We start from the raw sequence: 17,461 nt of genomic DNA on the forward strand, positions 1-17,461 counted from the left end.
AAACAAGTTTGAAAGCATTCGGTTACTCTGTTCTCAATGTTTGTCAAATATTTGCATTGTTTGGCATGCGTTTATGTGTATTTATGTGTGAATTTCTGTATCTTTGCAAGACAGATGGAATGTTTTACTTCATAAAATGTTGACTGGCACATTTAGCAATTAGAGCTCAAAAATCTTTTTTTTTTTTCTAGCTCCTGAAAAAATTATGTATGAGAAGCTAGAAGAAGAGTTTGAAATGGAAGTGAAAGGTACAGTCACTAATAATGTCACACTGAATAATTAGTACCAGTAATTAGTAACTTTGTGAATAGTTTTTATGTGCATATGTGTAGTGTTTGATGGGGAAAGACCGACACATTTTAAGGCATATTGGAACATGTTGCATGTTTGTTTTGATATGCATAGAGTTACCTGCATTGTAAGGTTGTTTAAGTTTTAAAATGTTTAAAACTTCAAATTTATAATTTTGAAGCCATGTTTTGAAATTTTACTTCATGCTTTGCAGCTGTTCACGGAGCTTTTATTTGTTCAATTTCCTTTTGAATGCATGCAGTAGTTTACTTCAGAAGGAAGCTATACAAATCTTAATCGTATCATTTTTAAGCAAGTTATCAACCTAACCATAGTCAGTTCAGTGGACACTACTGGATGGATGAATTATGCTAGAAAGCATTTGTTGTTTAGGATATGTGGAAGCTATACATTCCCATTGATTCCTTGCACTTCATTTACATACATTAATTCATCATTATACATCTCTTACCCTGGCTTGCAGATAGCATATGTGGTTCATGTTGCTTGCTTTTTTTTCCTGTGCATAACACTGTGAAGTTAGTGGCTGTATTAGTTCGAATAAACGCCTTCTCATTTCATGTTAGCTAATTACTTATGTTTTTTGTATATCTTTTCAAAATATTTTTTCTCAATTGTTTGAACATTTAATCTACAAACAGAGGGGTCAGAAAGGGCGTTTATTCTACTGTCTGCAAGTCAGGTAAGATTTTCTTCTTTGCCACCCAAAGACACGCAGCTTTTCCAGGCAGCAAAAACACACACACAGAAGAACGTGTTGTTTTGAAATTCATTTTTGCTTGTTCAAGAAGAAATTTCCACAGTCTGAAGAAAGAACAGACAACGAACGATTTTCGTGTCAATCTTTAAAACAGAGCAAGGCGTTGCGTTTATTCGAACAAATATGGTGAGTGAATTACTTTTTTTTTTCCTGGGTGTGTGATGAAATCTGTTGCATGCCCATTTTTTTAATTCAATTGCTATTTCATTTTTTTCAATCAGTCAGTGGGTAGAGCGAGGCACAGTGTAACCCAGTCTCCTCCTTTCTCTTGCAGAGCGGCACAGCAAGACGAACACCAAGGGACATGGGGCAGGGGTGGTGCAGGACTGCCCCCAGAACTGCAAACCCACCTTCATGCAGGGCCTCAAGTGTAGGTCCGTCTTGGAGGGGGACCCTGCTGTCTTCCAGTGCAAGTTGGTGGCGTGCCCGCCACCCCACATGGCATGGTTCCACAACAACCGGCCGGTCCGCCAGGACTGCCGCAAGGTGATCCGCACTGAGAGCGAGGAGCACATGCACCATGCCAGCCTGGAGGTGCAGGACGTGCAGGAGCATGATGCTGGCAGTTACAGGGTGTTCGCCATTAACAGCGAGGGCTCAGCTGAGTCCGCTGCCTCGCTGCTGGTGTCACGCAGTGGTGAGCAGTGGGACTCGGGCTTTGTAGGGAAAGTGCAGTTAGTGCAGGAGAGCTGGGAGTGCCTGCTGCAGCAGCGGCAGCAGGACCGGCTGCGTGTGGTGCTCCGCTGCACCGGCTCGCCCTTCGACAAGGGGCAGGAGGCTGAGCAGCTGCTGCCAAGCTTCTCAGCCCGGGGCAGGGTACGGACCATACGTTTCCAGAGGCTGCCATCAGTGGGGTCTCACCGTCTGGGGATAGCACGTGGTGGGGAGCGCAGTGGAACTGTGGTGAACGCTGAGGAACTGCTGGATGAGGAAATCCGCTGGAAGCTGCAGCGGCTGCGGGAGGCAAAGAGGGCAGCGCTGAAAAAGAAGCAGGAGTCCTTCCTATCCGAGCCACAGAGCGGCCCTCCTGGGAAGCCCTGCCCGCCGGAGGCACCTGGCAAGAGGGATGGCTCAGAGCCCTTCCAGGTGCAGGCGGTAGAGGGGTACGGCAGGCCCAAGGTGGCAGAGAAGACATGGAAGGCACCTGGTGGGCTCCTGGAGCCCTGCCCACCTCTCTTCGTCCAGGGAGTCAGGCCCCAGGAGGCTGTAGCGGGGCACAGAGTCACCTTCTCCTGCCTCTTCCACGGCCGCCCAAAGCCAACAATCACTTGGTACAACAATGCTAACCCTGTGGGACGCATCCGGGGCACTGCAGTTCATACCACAGAGTGCCGCTCTACACTGACCTTCTCACCCCTGCTCCCGCAGCACGGTGGCACAGTCACCTGTGTGATCTCCAACCCTCTGGGCTCAGTCAGCACCTCTGCTGCACTCCATGTGAGGCAGCGGATGCTGGCCTATGAGGCCACTAGGGAGCTAGAGAAAGAGGAAAGGGAGAAAAAGAAGGAGAAGGCAAAGGAAGAGGAGAAGAAAAAGGAAGAGAAGGAGGAAGAAGAGGAGAAGAAAAAACAAAAGAAGGAGGAGGTGGAAGAAGAGGAACAAGAAGAAGGGGAGAAGGAGGAGGGGGAAGTCAGCCTGGCCTTCACAGAAGAGCAGAGGCTGCCAAATACTCTTCCAGACTCAGACCTGCTGTCACTGCCTGTAGAAATCAAAATCACTGCCCCTACTCCAACACCGGAGCAAGACACAGAGATGAAAGAGACCATGCAGCCCTCTCCAGACCAGGCTGCACCTGCCATAAAGCACAAGTTCAAGTTTTCATTTGATGTGGGAAATGAGCCACCCCAAATTGTGTCAGAAGCCCCAGCACATATCCATTGCTGTGAAGGGGAGGCAGTGGTGTTGGAGTGTATTGTGTCTGGGCAGCCTCCACCAGCTGTGACCTGGTCCCAGAATGGCCAGAACCTCTCTGCCAGTGAGAGGCTGAGTTTTGAGGAGTGTGCGGCTGGGACTCACCGTTTACACATCCAAGGGGTCTCTGTCTCAGACGCTGGGCTATACTGTTGTGTGGCCAAGAATGTGGCTGGAACAGCACAGTCAGCCTCTGAGCTTACAGTGCTACCTAGTGCATCGAGGTTGTATAGCAAGGATGGAGGCACTGAGGAACTGCCTGCCATGAAGCCTGCCCTGTTCCTCAGTACGCCTGTGAAGGAAAAAGAGGAACAGATCACATGCTCCAAGGAGGAAGATGGCCACCTACCCTGGTCCCTGCAGTGGTCTCCATCTCCTGGTGAGCAGGTGGGAAAGGACTTCAGGGAAAGTAGGATAGGGGAAACAATGCTGCTGGATATCAGGGAGGTTTGTGCAAAGCAGAAAGTGGGTTATGCAGAAGAGTGTTTGAGGGATGCAGATGATATTTCTAAGATGAGACAGCATAGTGAAAAAGCAGTCTCTGAGGAACCTGGCTTTGGAATTGATGCCACTGTCCTGCACTCAAGCACGTCCAAGGAAAAGTATGAACTTGTGGCCAAGGACTCAGGCCACTTTTCAGAGGAGCTGGAGGCTGAAGGTGACAAGCTGACACAGAATACAGACAGTCTGTCCTGGGATGTCTTGAAGTCACCTCTTATAGAAGTGAAAGGGCAAATGCCTGCCTCTGAGCAGTCTATTCTGGCAAAGGAGCGTGAGGATCTTCAGTTCTCTACTCCAATATCAGCACTGGTGCAAGAAGAGACTGACAGCTACTTGGAGGACAGTGATGCTTTGGCTTGGGAGGCAATGGCTTCTGATGTGTCTTTTGTTGACGAGCCAAGTGTGCCCCACCTACAGGACAATATTGCAAGCACACATTCAAAAGACCCATTAGGTCTCCAAGCAGAAGAGCAGCAGGAGGAACGGGCTAAGGAGCAAGAGAGATCAGTAGATATTGAACAGGACATTGAGGTTGATGACCATCTTCATAAAGAAGAAGTGACTGATGCTGGGGAAGCTGCAAATAAAATAAACATCGATGGACAACTACTGCAAGAAAGAGAGTCTGAGGCAGGCAGCTACTCTTTGGATCTAATTCTTACTCCTCCTGACATGGAAAACTCAGGTCAGGAATTTACTGAAGAAGCTGAGGTTCATCAAGATGTGCATTTCAAAGAGCAGTTTCTGCCATCTGAGACTGATGAGACCAGTATAATATTTGATGAGAAGAAGTTTGTTGAGCCTTTACCAGCTGAAGAAAATGCGGACACAAAACAGGTGCAAATTCTCACAGCTTTGGAGAGCGTGGAGGTGAGAGATGCTGGGCTCATCTCCCCTGTGCACAAATGTGAAGTGCTTGTGGAAGAGATGTCTCTGAGTGATGTTCTGTGTCCAAGCCACAGGATGCAGCAGGAGGAAGTTAGTGCCCAGGAAGAAGTGCAGCCAACAGAAATCAGGCAGCCTCATTGGCAAATCTCCAGTGGGAATCTTGGCAGTATCACACTACCTGCTGAAGAGCGGACTTTTGCTGAAGAAATTCACAAAACAGAGGCAAATGTCTGTTGGGATTCACCTGAGGGACAGATTCACAATTATCTCATGGAGTCCACTGCAGATTTCCAAAGAACAGTACAAGAAACACATGTGTGGGAGAGTGAGGAGAGACTGGAGCCAACCGAATTTGAGAGTGACACCTTCATCAGTGACTTGAAAAAAGCTGCACAGGAGAAGAAACCACAGACCTGGCATCAGACAGAGGAGGAAGGCAGCTCTAGGATAGAAAAGGTCTTTGAAAAAGGAGTGAGCTGCTCAACTAGTGGGACAGAAAACACAAGTTCCTCTGAGGGGAGGCTCGGGGACACCCAGCAGGAACCAAACACAACCAAGGACTTCTCATTTGGGAAAAGCCTACTTAGTTTAATAGTGGATAATTCTGTGGTACAGAAGGAACAAGAGAAGGAGTCTTGGGTCAAGAAGACGAGTTCCACTACAGAAGCATCTGAGAACAGCCTGGATGGAGAAGAACTGTGGGATGATGTTTCTGCAGGTCCAGAACCCAGCGCTGTTCAGCTCTCAGAGCCAGAACCTGATTTATCCCTGGCCAAGTATTTAAGGTCAACTGGGATCCGGGAAGCTCCAGATATCAAAGACATTGTTCATAAGGAACAGCGAGAAACCATCACTTCCTTGGAAGTGGAGGAGGTTACCTTCAGTGCGGTTTATGACTATTACAAAAGCCAGCAGGAGCTGACCCGGCCCTTCTCTCCTGAGTCAGACATGTCTATAGAATTGGAGAGTGGGAGCGGAGAGGAGTCACCTGATTCAGACCGCTTCTACACACCTCCCTCCTCAGTGGAGATCTTTGAAACTGCTTCATCAGCATCCTACCACACACCACTCAGCACACCCGAGCGCTACTCCACACCGTCTGAGGGCTCTGGGTACAGAACACCACCTGAGCGCTACTCCACGCCATCTGAGCACTACTCCACACCATCTGAGCACTACTCCACACCATCTGAGGGCTCAGAATACAGCACCCCACCTGAGCGCTACTCCACACCATCTGAGGGCTCTGGGTACAGGACACCGCCTGAGCGTTACTCCACACCATCCGAGGAATCAAACTACAGCATGCCACCCGAGCGATACTCCACACCCTCAGGTGGTTCAAAGCGCAACACACCCTCTGAACGCTACTTCACACCCTTTGAGGGACCTCACTCAGCATTGGGGGACATCACACCACCAGAGCACTACTGGACGCCCATTGGGGAATATAAGGATGCCCTGGCAATATTTCCCCCCTGCGAGGAAAGGTATCGGGCTCCAGAGCAGCCAAGGGATGAGGTGTTTAGGACCCCTCGTGAAGCCCGAGAACCATCAGGCAATGAGATGCCACCTGCATTCCTGAAGACATTGAGCAGAAGGAGGCTGTACGAGGGCAGCACACTGGGTTTTGTGGCTCAGGTAGTGGGTGTGCCTGAGCCAGGGGTGAAGTGGTATCATAATAAATCCCTGCTGGAGGCGAATAAGAGAGTGCGGATAGAGAAGGATGGGGACACGTGTGTGCTGGAGATCACTAACGTCCGGAAAGATGATGAAGGACAGTACCTGTGCCACGCAGTAAACATTGTTGGGGAAGCTAAAAGCATTGCCCAGGTGGAAGTTTTGCCCGATGATGGGCGATCACTAGCACTGCCACCCCCTGTGACCCACCAGCATGTTATACAGTTTGACCTGGAGGAAAACACGTCCTCACGGTCACCTTCACCACAGGAAATCCTCCTGGAAGTGGAGCTGGATGAAAATGAGGTGAAGGAGTTTGAGAAGCAGGTCAAAATCATAACAAGTCCTGAGTTTAGCCCGGATAAGAAGAGCATGATGGTCTCCCTGGATGTGCTTCCACTTGCCCTGCTGGAGCAAGTTTCAGGCTTGGCGTCAGAGGAGAATGAGGATGTGAAAATTGATTTCCAGGTGATGGAAATGCCTCCCCGGTTTGCTGTGCCCTTTACAGATGTGAGAGTTACAGAAGGCTCAGAGGCGGTCTTTGAGTGTGTGGTAACAGGGACGCCTGTCCCAGTGGTGCAGTGGTTCAGAGGTGACACCTGTGTGACACCTGCGGCAGGGAAGTATGTGCTAAGTCAGAAAGAGGGACTTCACAGCCTGAAGGTCCTTAACGTACGTCCTTCTGATGGTGGCTGGTATCACTGTCGGGCGATCAATAGGCTGGGAGAAGCAATGTGTAAAGGCGCTGTCATAGTCACAGGGAGTCACTTGCAGGGAGCAAGTGCTATGGCGAGCAGTGAGACAGGCGTGGTCAGTGAACCAGAGAGGCCTGAAAAGCGTGACTTGCTTTTGAGTAAGACCGAGACCCCAGAAAAGTGGTCAGAAGTAGAGGTGGAGTGTGAGTTTAAGCCACACACTGAGGACTCAGAGAGAGTGGTACAGCCGCTTGAAGTGACTGAACAGGAGCATGAAGTGGAAGGGGAGAAGAGTGTCAGCATTAACTATGATGTGTTCAGAGAGCCATCCCAAGAGGAAGAGGTTGAGCCTAGGGCAGAGGACACAGAGAGCTGCAGGTTTGAGTTCCAGGTCACAGAAGCCCCTCCCAAATTTCTGAGGCTCATTTCTGACTACAGTACATTTGTTGGTGCGTCAGCATGTTTCCATTGTCTCGTAACTGGCTCCCCTCACCCGAGTGTCCATTGGTACAAGGATGGGATGTTGCTGGAAGGGGAGAGGTACTATATGCAGGAAGAGGAGGGCGGTTCTCATAGCCTTACTATTGACAACTTGATGCAAAGTGACAGTGGGCTGTACAAATGTATAGCCACTAACAGGGCAGGAACTGCTGAGACGTGTGCATTGTTAACATTGTACTGAATTTCCATGACTTAATTCAGAGTCTCTTTTGAAACACTAAATGTTCTTTGCTGTTACTCACTGCAGGTAAAAATGCAATAATAATTTTAGGGGCATTGTTTTTCATCTCTTTAGGGGTGAAGTTCACTCCACGTGGGCATATTTCTGTCTCACTTAAACTTGCTTTTGTTGAGGAATTTAAGTGAGATTTACGGTGTGGATAAGTCTTGCGTATGCTTTCCAAACTGAGGTGTATTTCAGACTCCTCCCAAGCTCCTTACTCGTTCTTGTAAAGATATTTCAATTGACACTCATATACGTAGGAATCATTTGTTTTGTATAGTGTATATAGCCCTGTGTCTGTACTAGTGCAATTGTTTTTGTAATACATAGGCTAGAAATCACCTGAAAATGTAGAAATTGCCTTTTTCTTGTAAACTATAGGTACACAATACTAACTTTGGCCTGCTTTTTAGTTTGAACATGGTTCCATGAAATAACCTTAAGCTGAAATTCCCCCTTCTCACAATGTTGTGTCAGAAATGTGAGTCTCTCTAATTCAAATCCTGTTACAGTTTCTATAATTGCAAAACTCTTATTACTGTGAACCTCACTCTACTGACTTGTGGAATCTGATGATGTTTGTTTGTTTTAATTAAATCAATTGAATTATGCTGTAGCAGAGAAAATCAATACAATGGGAAGAGAAGGTTTTGCTTTAGTAGGGACTGGACAGGATTTTTACTCTATTACCAAGTAATAAACATAAAAAGCTATTTTGTACTGTATCTTTAAAAGTTAAAGAGAAAGGAAAGGGAGCATAATAAATCAATTATGTAACTGTAAATTCATTAATATGATTTTTTGTTGTCCCCATATTCCAGTGTCACTCATAGAATATATATAGTATTAAAAAGAGAATTTTTATGCAGTATTCTTGTTATGCATTAGAACGATATACAGATTCCTTTTTTTTTTTTAAAAAAATATTATTAGTAACAGTTAAGTGTGCTGTGTTTCAAGATGACCAGAAATAAATAGAATATATTCAATTACCTTTGACATTTTCTCAACAGAAGAGATTTTTACATTAACGTTCTCGGTGTGAATATATATTTTTGTATTTAAACTAATACTAATATTTAGGAAGAGGAATCAGCAGTAGTTCACATAATTAAATCAGAACTAAATTAATCTTAGATAGAAAATGCTAAATTGATTAAGTGAATATGTTAAAAGTATATAAGTTACTAATTAATATTTAGCAGAATTGAAATAATTCAAATGCATGTACCAGCTTTACAATTGCCTGTGCCAGCATAGAACCTGAAGTTTAACAACCCTTACAAAAAATTATTTTTACTTTAATTTTATGAAGTTCATCCGATCATTTACAAATTACTGTCAGTTGCCTTGCAAACTGCTTTAAGGAGCATGATGACTTTAAGTGTGAGAGAACTATTCCTGTAGTACATTCAGTTATGGTCATGCTTGTTCTTATTTCTGAGTTTCATGTGTCCTTACACTAAGGTCAATATGCCTCAAAAGCTCAGTAACCTTTAAGAATATTCCATAACTTAACCAAGATAGTCCTTTTTGATCAAAAGATTCATTTTGCCCAATTGTGCTGCCCAGTATAAACTTAACATGCAGGAGTGGCTAGTTCTAATGACCGAGCATGTGGAGAAAACAACTGGAGTGATTAGGCTAATACCATTGTGTCACTTCAGTTTCTTCCCAGTAATGACCCCATAATAAATATTTAAGTATGTTGTCAATAGGTGGAGACAATTGCAATTTCTCATAGATAATGATGTTAGGAAAGAGAAGTGAGAGTGTCTGACCCAACATTGTGATGGGTGTTAATTGTTTCATGACGTGTCCTCATCCATTCCTTGTGTGGATTCATTAGGCAGCAGAGGTCCCTGGGGAAATTGGTATGAATTGTTCTGTTACATGTCAGCTGTGACATGAAGGGTCTTTCAGATCCAAAGCCAATGAGGTCAGAGAGCCATTGGTTAGGTCCTAAGCGATTGAGACCTGTGTTTAATTTGCACATTAATGAACTGAAATTTTTAGGAGAAATGAGCTTGCTTCAAATCCTTGTATCCAAACAGGTCCACGTTCATGTCCACATCTGAGACATATGGCAGGACATATTTATGTCTACCTGTGCAGTACTGTTAGTGATTTATGTATGTTTAAAAGTATTGTTTTAAGTTTCATAAATTGGCCAGGAGCACTGTGGTGTGCTTATGAAGATCCACCCATTGCTATAACTGTAGAAATTTGGAAAAAATTTAGTTTGAAAATACTTCCTCTGCGGCATTTGATATAGCCTTGTGCCATGGTTGACCACCTCTCCTCAAAATCTTGTACTTCCATAGGAATTTTAAAAAATCACAAATTTATTGTCAGATTTAAACTCTTCATTTTCACAAGCCATGTATCTTTAAAAAAAAAAAGGATGGATTATCTATGTTTGTCATCAATATGTATTGAATGTTAACACGTATAGTTAATTTGTGAAATAAATATGTAAACTATTTAAGTCCATTGCTTCCTGTATTTTATTCATTTCAGAGACAGAGCTATAATATGAAAAATGTCTGTGTATTTTTTCTGGCGTAAATATACAGGAACAAAAAATGCATTAATTTTTGCTTTATTCCTGTATATAAAGCCTTCTTTTGTTTTATTATAAGTTATCTTCTGCAATTTTTAATTTGCACATTAATGAACTGAAATTTTTAGGAGAAATGAGCTTGCTTCAAATCCTTGTATCCAAACAGGTCCACATTCATGTCCACATCTGAGACATATGGCAGGACGTATTTATGTCTACCTGTGCAGTACTGTTAGTGATTTATGTATGTTTAAAAGTATTGTTTTAAGTTTCATAAATTGGTCAGGAGCACTGTGGTATTTTATTCATTTCAGAGACAGAGCTACAATATGAAAAATGTCTGTGTATTTTTTCTGGCATAAATATACAGGAACAAAAAATGCATTAATTTTTGCTTTATTCCTGTATATAAAGCCTTCTTGTGTTTTATTATAAGTTATCTTCTGCAATTTTTATACTTTCTTATGGGCCCATTTTAGCTGCCCATTTTCAAATTTAGTAGTACACTGTACTGTAAGCTGTCCTACTGGTTTAATAAGCCTGTTGGATACTACTGAAGGATGGGTGTAATTTTTTTTTCACCTAAGCATCTCTTCTCTGCAGGTAGTCACTATTCACAGTGCTTTGTCTTGTACACGTTAGTGTTTGTAGAAAGGTTAATAATTGCTAGAACCAATGTGAAAGAATTGGGTGTGGTATATTCTGTTCTTCTTCATAGTTCTTATTTGAGTACAGCAAAAATTATTTCACAAGAGCTTTTGGACTTTAAGATGCTGTAATTGAGAAGTTATCAAGGTTCATCATTAGAATGCCCAGAGATATTTATCCACTCACTCTTCTTTCATTGTTGTTTAACAACTTCAGTGTCCATCCAGTATCAAATACGGTGGGCCACAACTGAGCAAATCTGTCTCTGGGTGGACAACAGTATTTGATTTCTAAAGATTATCCTTGTGTTGTGCTTTTCTTGGATATCTTGTTCCATTCCGAGAAACCTCAGAATTCACTGATGTTTCTACTGTCAAGAATGTGAGGAGGACAAACACGTTCTTTCCTCGATGTCTGTTTCCTCACATTTTAAACCACCATTAGAACTAAGTCATCCATCACATAAATGTCTAAATTCATAACAGTAAGAAGAAAAAACTTAAAGTGCTCTGTCTTATTTTTTTCTGGTATTATAGGAGTTTTAATGTGTAGAATTGTGCCACTTAAAAGCAGAAAGTCAGATAAATGACATTAAAGCAAGAATACAAACTTGTGATTTTAGTAATAACGTTGCTGAAACTTCAAGGTTCTACTGATAAAAAAAAGGACTATGCTTGTAAGGGAGCAGAAGTATCTTGAGTTAGATAAAATAATTGAAAGAGATGAAGTAACTGCACCAGAAGAAAAGCTGGTGTGCTGAAAAGTTTATTTTTCCAATTCTAAATCTGACATTCTGCTTTTTCTTGGTATTTTGAATTAACCAGGGCCTTAGCACTGCTCTTGTATTTCTTTGTATGAGTGTGAATATAAATATGGTACATACCACTATAATTATATTTGTGAAATGCACCACTGTTGCTTGACTGTCATTTTCAACGTTCACTGAGTCATCCATGAGATTATGTCTAACCCATACTGTGATGTTGGTTTTAAGGATGTTAATCCATATTGGCAAGCTCTTAATTAACCTGACCGCACAGCATGGGTTGCTAGGTATGGTAAATATCTGATAGAAGGAGGGCCTCGTGTAGCTGATGTATGGTATTAAGAAAGCCTCCAGATATACAAAAATAGTTGCACTAATAGAGTGCTCATTACTCTTTGCTGCGTATTGCTGTTTTCAAATGTTCACTTAAACATTCTAGTAAAACTAAACTTTTTTTTCCATACAGACATCTCTAGTTCTCTTACGGTGTCTTCTGAGGAAGGAAGAAGTGAAGGCTACAGCAGCAGCCTTCAGTTGCCTGATAGAGGAAAAACACTTGAATTTGAGCCTGAAAAACCAGTTTATTCCAGTCAAAGCGAGCTGAAAATGGAGGAGGGGGGCAGTGCACCTGTTTTCCTCAGACAGATCTCAGATGTTGAAGTCTGGCAGGGAGATGTAGCTAGGCTCTCTGTTACTGTTAATGGAAACCCCATGCCCAAAATCCAGTGGTTTTTCAATGGTGTGAAGCTAACCCCCTCCGCAGATTGTAAATTAGTGTTTGCTGGAAATGACCACAGCCTCATCCTCCCCTATGCAGGCATTCAGGATGAGGGCAAGTACACCTGCACAGCCAGCAATGTGCATGGTGAGGCCACATGCAGTGCCCACCTCCACGTGCAGCAGCGGACGCAGGGGGCCCCTTGCTTTGCCAGGGTACCGAACAGCGTGCAGTGTGCACCGGGCTTCACTGCTGTCTTTGAATACACTGTGGCTGGGGAGCCATGCCCTGATGTGGAGTGGTTCAAGGGGAACGAGAGACTTTTCTTGGATGCGCATTGTTTTGCGGCTCACCATCCTGATGGCTCAGGCTCTCTGACGGTGCAGGAGTGCACTGAGGAGGACACTGGGCTGTACATCTGCAGGGCAGTGAGCTTGCTGGGTGAGGCCTCATGCTCTGCTGAGCTCCTCGTACTGCCTGAGGAGCATGTTGTGTGCAAGCAGAGTCCAACTTTGCAGCACTCTATGGTGACAGAAGACCAAAGTCCTACCTCCTATGAGGAGGTCAGTGAGCTTCCCACTGCAGAAGGAGCACTTAGCCTTCAGGCCATGAGGGAACCCCAGGTCCTCCTCCAGCTCCAGACAAGCCAGATGGAGCACATGCTGCCCAAGGAGGACATACTACCTAGCCTGCCACCAGCCTGCCTTGCTATGCAGGGTATTGAAGAGATGCTGACCCAGGCAGCCACAACACAGGAGAACAGCAAACTTCTGGCAGAGCTAGTGCAGACACTCCCTGGTGGCCCCCAAAGTGTTGTACCTGAAGTAGCAACTGAAACACCACTGCCAGGCTGCCTTGGGACTGTGGCTACACAGATGCTCTTGCCCAAAGAGCGAGTTGTCCCTGAGGAGGCAGAACAGATGGCTGCTCTGAAGACAGAAGTTTCCCAAGCCCTTCAACAGGTATCGAGCACCACTGAGAGCTGTGTCATATATGGTGACCACTTTCAAGTCATAGAGGGCTTCCAGGCAATGCAAGGTGAACTAAAGGGTGAACCCAGATTTCCCTCCAAATTGGCCTGCTCAGGCAATCATGCTGTCCCCCTGGAGAACACTTCTGCCCTGGAAGCAGCAGAGGAAGATTTTGCTGCAAGAATCCATGAGGGACAGGCTATGAGATTTCCCTTACTACTAGAGGAAAACCAGCCTTTGGAGGAAGAACATGTCATTGATCTTGCCAGCCCACTTAAGCAGTATCCAAGGGTAGGAAGACAACCCCATGAAACGATGTACACTAGCCTGCTCGAGACAAGCCAGGTCTTTACCAAAGAGAGCCAACTCACTGATCAGGTTCGCACAAGCTGTAACCTAGATATAAAGTCCCAAATCAGAGATGCACTGAAAGCTGCAGTGGTAAGTGAGCAAAACCTCTTGTTTTCAGAATGGTTGGCTGATAAAGAAAGCATTGAAGTACAGACATTAAAAATCACCAAGGAGCATAAATACACCTTGTGCACCTATGTTGTGACCTCAGGAGGACTCAATCCCATAGAAATACCAGTCTCTCTTGCAGATGTCAACATTGAGACAGCTGACCAGAAAAAAGTCTTAAAGGAGGCTTTTTATTCTCTTATTTATGAAGAAAAGCACCTCTTGACAGATGAAAGACCCAAAGTATTGCTAGCCACTCCCCTTCTACTTAAGTCAGGAAAATCCAGTGATGAAACTTCTGAACTGGAGCCCCAGCAGGCTGAGAGAACTACAGAGGCCGAAATACCCCTGGAGCAGCCTTTGTCTGCTGAAGTAGTCAACACTGTGATGGAACATGGCCAAATCAAGGATGTGGGGGCAGCGGCAGCCACTGCTGATGTAGCCTCTGCAGGTGTTCCTGTTGAGAAACCCACAGAAATACTGAAAAGGAAAGAGAAAAGGGAAGAAATACATGAGGAGGAGGGCAGAGAGGGTCTGGAAACTAAAGGTGTGAATCTAGAGGATGAGCTGAGCAAAGAGAATTACCCTATCATACACAGGAAGCTAGTCAACACTGTTGTGGAGGAAGGGGAGAGTGTCACTCTGGTGTCTGTCATGACAAATGTCAGAGAGGTGAATTGGTACTTTGATGGTAAACTGGTGTCTTCAGGCAACAAATTCAAGTGTTTTCAAGATCAAGACACATACAAACTAGTGATCAGCCGAGTGTGTGGGGAGATCCACCAAGGAGAGTACACTTGTGAGGCACTGAATCAAGGTGGAAAAAGAGCAACAACAGCAAAGCTCACAGTTGTTAAAAGAGGTTGGATTATGGGGATAAAAGACCACCTTTCTAATACACTGCTCTGCTAAGGAAATTGCCCCATTGTGTGTCTGTATCTTTGGATACAGATACGATACTAATACCATCATGGCACTAATAAGAAGGTCCCCTTTCTCTCTCCACTTATGATCTCCTTTTACCACATTGCAGTCTCTCCCTTCCACATCATACAGGCAAGATCAGGACAAATCGCACTGTAGTCCTGACCATTTCATCCCACAGTCACCTTTGAAGTGAATCTGCTCTCACACTTTATCACTACTGCATCCAGTCTTCAGATCATTGCACTCTTTTAGCACAATTTCTTATTCACATCATCATTTTGCATGGCTCCAAGATAGTATGGTATATGTTTGAATTGCATTATTACTACATGTTGCTATTGCACATCATTTTTCTGGTTTCACCACTGTGTTTCCTGATGTCATTCTGCACCATCACAGTCTGTCCACTGAACCTTGTACTACTTTCATTTCTTACAGATATTTTTTCCTTTACACCTTATGTGGATTGCAAGTAAATCACGTTTTGTTTCAATAGTCACTTCATTTACTTTACACGATTCTGGCAGGCATGGCTTTGAATTACTCTCTGCTTATGATTTCAGTTGCACCAATCCTGAGAAGAAGGCTTGAACCTCTGGAGGTGGCCGTAAACCATGTGGCCAAGTTTACCTGTGAAGTAGAAACTACTCCCAATGTCAAGTTCCAGTGGTACAAAGCTGGCCGAGAGATATATGATGGCGACAAATACTCAATTCGCTCCTCCAACTACCTCTCCACACTGGAGATCCCAAGGCCTCAGGTTGTTGACTGTGGAGAGTATAGCTGTAAGGCTTCCAACCAGCATGGCAGTGTAAGCTCTACAGCCTTTTTAACAGTCACTGGTAAGTACAGAGTCCCAAGCACTTCTTTTCCATACAATATCTTAAATATCTTGCTATACTGAAGTGGTTTCCCTGGTATACTCACAAACATTTATGGTAGGGCTCTTGATTGCCATTGTTATGCGTAATCCATGTGTAATTTTGACAGGTAAAAGCAAAGAGAAGGAATGATATTTCAAAATGTGCTTTTAGACGCTTTCTGTACCTAGAAAAGAGAATCAGTGTGAAAAGTTTCCAGAGGGAATATGAATTGGGAACAGATTGGAAGGAACTGCGTTGTCAATAGAATGCGATTGCTTTGTGATAACATTCTTGAAGGTTTATTTAACTTGCAGACAACAAGCAAGTGTATGATTTTAAATCTGACTTCTTTGGTGTAGTAGTCACTGTGTGATTATCCTTGTATCTTGCATTTATCCTGCAATCACACTTGTGAGGCAGACTATGCTCTTGCTCTTACCTGAACATGTGTGTGCCATTGCCAAGGGGAACTCTTTGTGACGGGGGAATAGGTCCTCTTAAACAAACAAAAGACAGTTCAAAGGTGTTTTAATTTGCAAAACTTTTTTTTAAATCTATTGATAACTATGCAATTATCTTCTCTTTCTCTACTTTTTTTTTTAACATGTTGTGGACTTTTTTTTGGTTATGTTTTATTTTTTTACTCTGACTTTCCTTTTTGTGGGAACAGTCTATGTGATCTTTGCTAAGTGCCAGACGCTAGAGCCTAAATAAGGATGTGCAAACTGTGAACCATATGAAAACTTGTCTGTCTTGAGGGAATCATGTGCAAATGTGTCATTCTTGGGAAAGGAATTTCTGGGTTTTAGTTTATTTTCCTTTAGTTCGTACATTGCTCCAGAGCCAAAATGCGTTTAAGCTCTGGAGCAGTACGTAGATCCAAGAAGTACAAAACCAAAAGCTAAAATTCATGGTCTTCAATACCTCTTATCTCCTTCACTAATGACTTCTTTTGTTTAAGAGTGACCGGTGACAGACTGCCCCCTCCTTTTCTCTGTCCCTGGCAAATGAGGAGAGACAGCATAATCTCTGTTCTCCACCCCCGCTTAACAATGAACCCTTTATTTTGCAGAAGCGCTTCCGCCAACGTTTCTTACCAGACCTGAATCTGTCACCACTTTTGTGGGCAAAAGCGCCAAGTTCCTGTGTACCGTTTCGGGCACTCCAGTCATTGACGTCGCCTGGCAGAAGGATGGCACAGCCATTTCACCTTCAGACCACCACAAGATCTCCAAAGTAGAAAATAAACACATGTTAGAAATTTCCCTTCTCACCACCAGTGACAGAGGGATTTACACTTGCAAAGCTTCTAATAAGTTTGGAGCTGATGTTTGCCAGGCTGAAATGGTTATTATAGACAAGCCTCATTTTATTAAAGTTTTGCAATCAGTGCAGTCAGCAGTCAATAAAAAAATACGTCTTGAATGTCAGGTAGATGAAGACAGGAAAGTAAGAGTAGAGTGGACAAAAGATGGAAACAAAATTCCCCCAGGCAAAGATTATAAAATTTACTTTGAAGACAAAATAGCCTCACTTGAGATTCCTCTGGCTAAACTGAAGGATTCAGGCCATTATGTATGCACCGTCTCAAATGAGGCAGGAAGCAGCTCCTCTTCTGCCAGTGTCACAGTCAGAGGTAAGATAGTCCTGGGTCCCACTTACCTTTCTCTTCTTCAGTTCCCGCTTTCTTCTTTTGCAGGCAAACTCTTTCCTGAGGTGAAATCATGCTGTGAACTCCTCTCAGATCTTCCATCAGCTCCACTCATCTCTTGCTTTTTTCCCCGTCTTCCAGTGCACTGTGTGTTGCTTCAATATTTCTTTTGTTAACCACATCCAAGAGTTGCTCCTGCATGCGGAGGAGAGGTGAAGGGGAGAGGGCAAGAGAGACCACAAGAACTGTGGTTCAACATGTGTTGTGCTGATCTTTTCTGAAGTCACGTTTTGTTCTGGTGCTAGGAACCAATCTCTTAAAGCTTTGTGTTTTAGACTTCTTTTATTTTCCTTCCTCTCTCTTCCCTTTTTTTCCCCTTCTTTCCCCATCCCTTTCCCCCCCCTTCCCCCCCCTTCCTTTTGTC

General features: G+C 44.0%; 1 protein-coding gene across 1 annotated transcript in view; it reads left to right on the forward strand.

Annotated features, from left to right (window-relative positions):
* LOC110400102 (titin-like) overlaps window positions 1-17,461 on the forward strand; it is a 243,014-nt gene that overhangs the window by 35,702 nt on the left and 189,851 nt on the right. The window contains exons 43-45 of the mRNA XM_021399719.1: window positions 192-248; window positions 15,087-15,365; window positions 16,459-17,022. Of these exons, the coding sequence (XP_021255394.1) occupies window positions 192-248; window positions 15,087-15,365; window positions 16,459-17,022 (900 nt within the window). The remainder of the gene's footprint in view (window positions 1-191; window positions 249-15,086; window positions 15,366-16,458; window positions 17,023-17,461) is intronic.

Source organism: Numida meleagris, chromosome 5, assembly GCF_002078875.1.
Source record: "Numida meleagris isolate 19003 breed g44 Domestic line chromosome 5, NumMel1.0, whole genome shotgun sequence".
Taxonomy (NCBI): Eukaryota; Metazoa; Chordata; class Aves; order Galliformes; family Numididae; genus Numida; species Numida meleagris.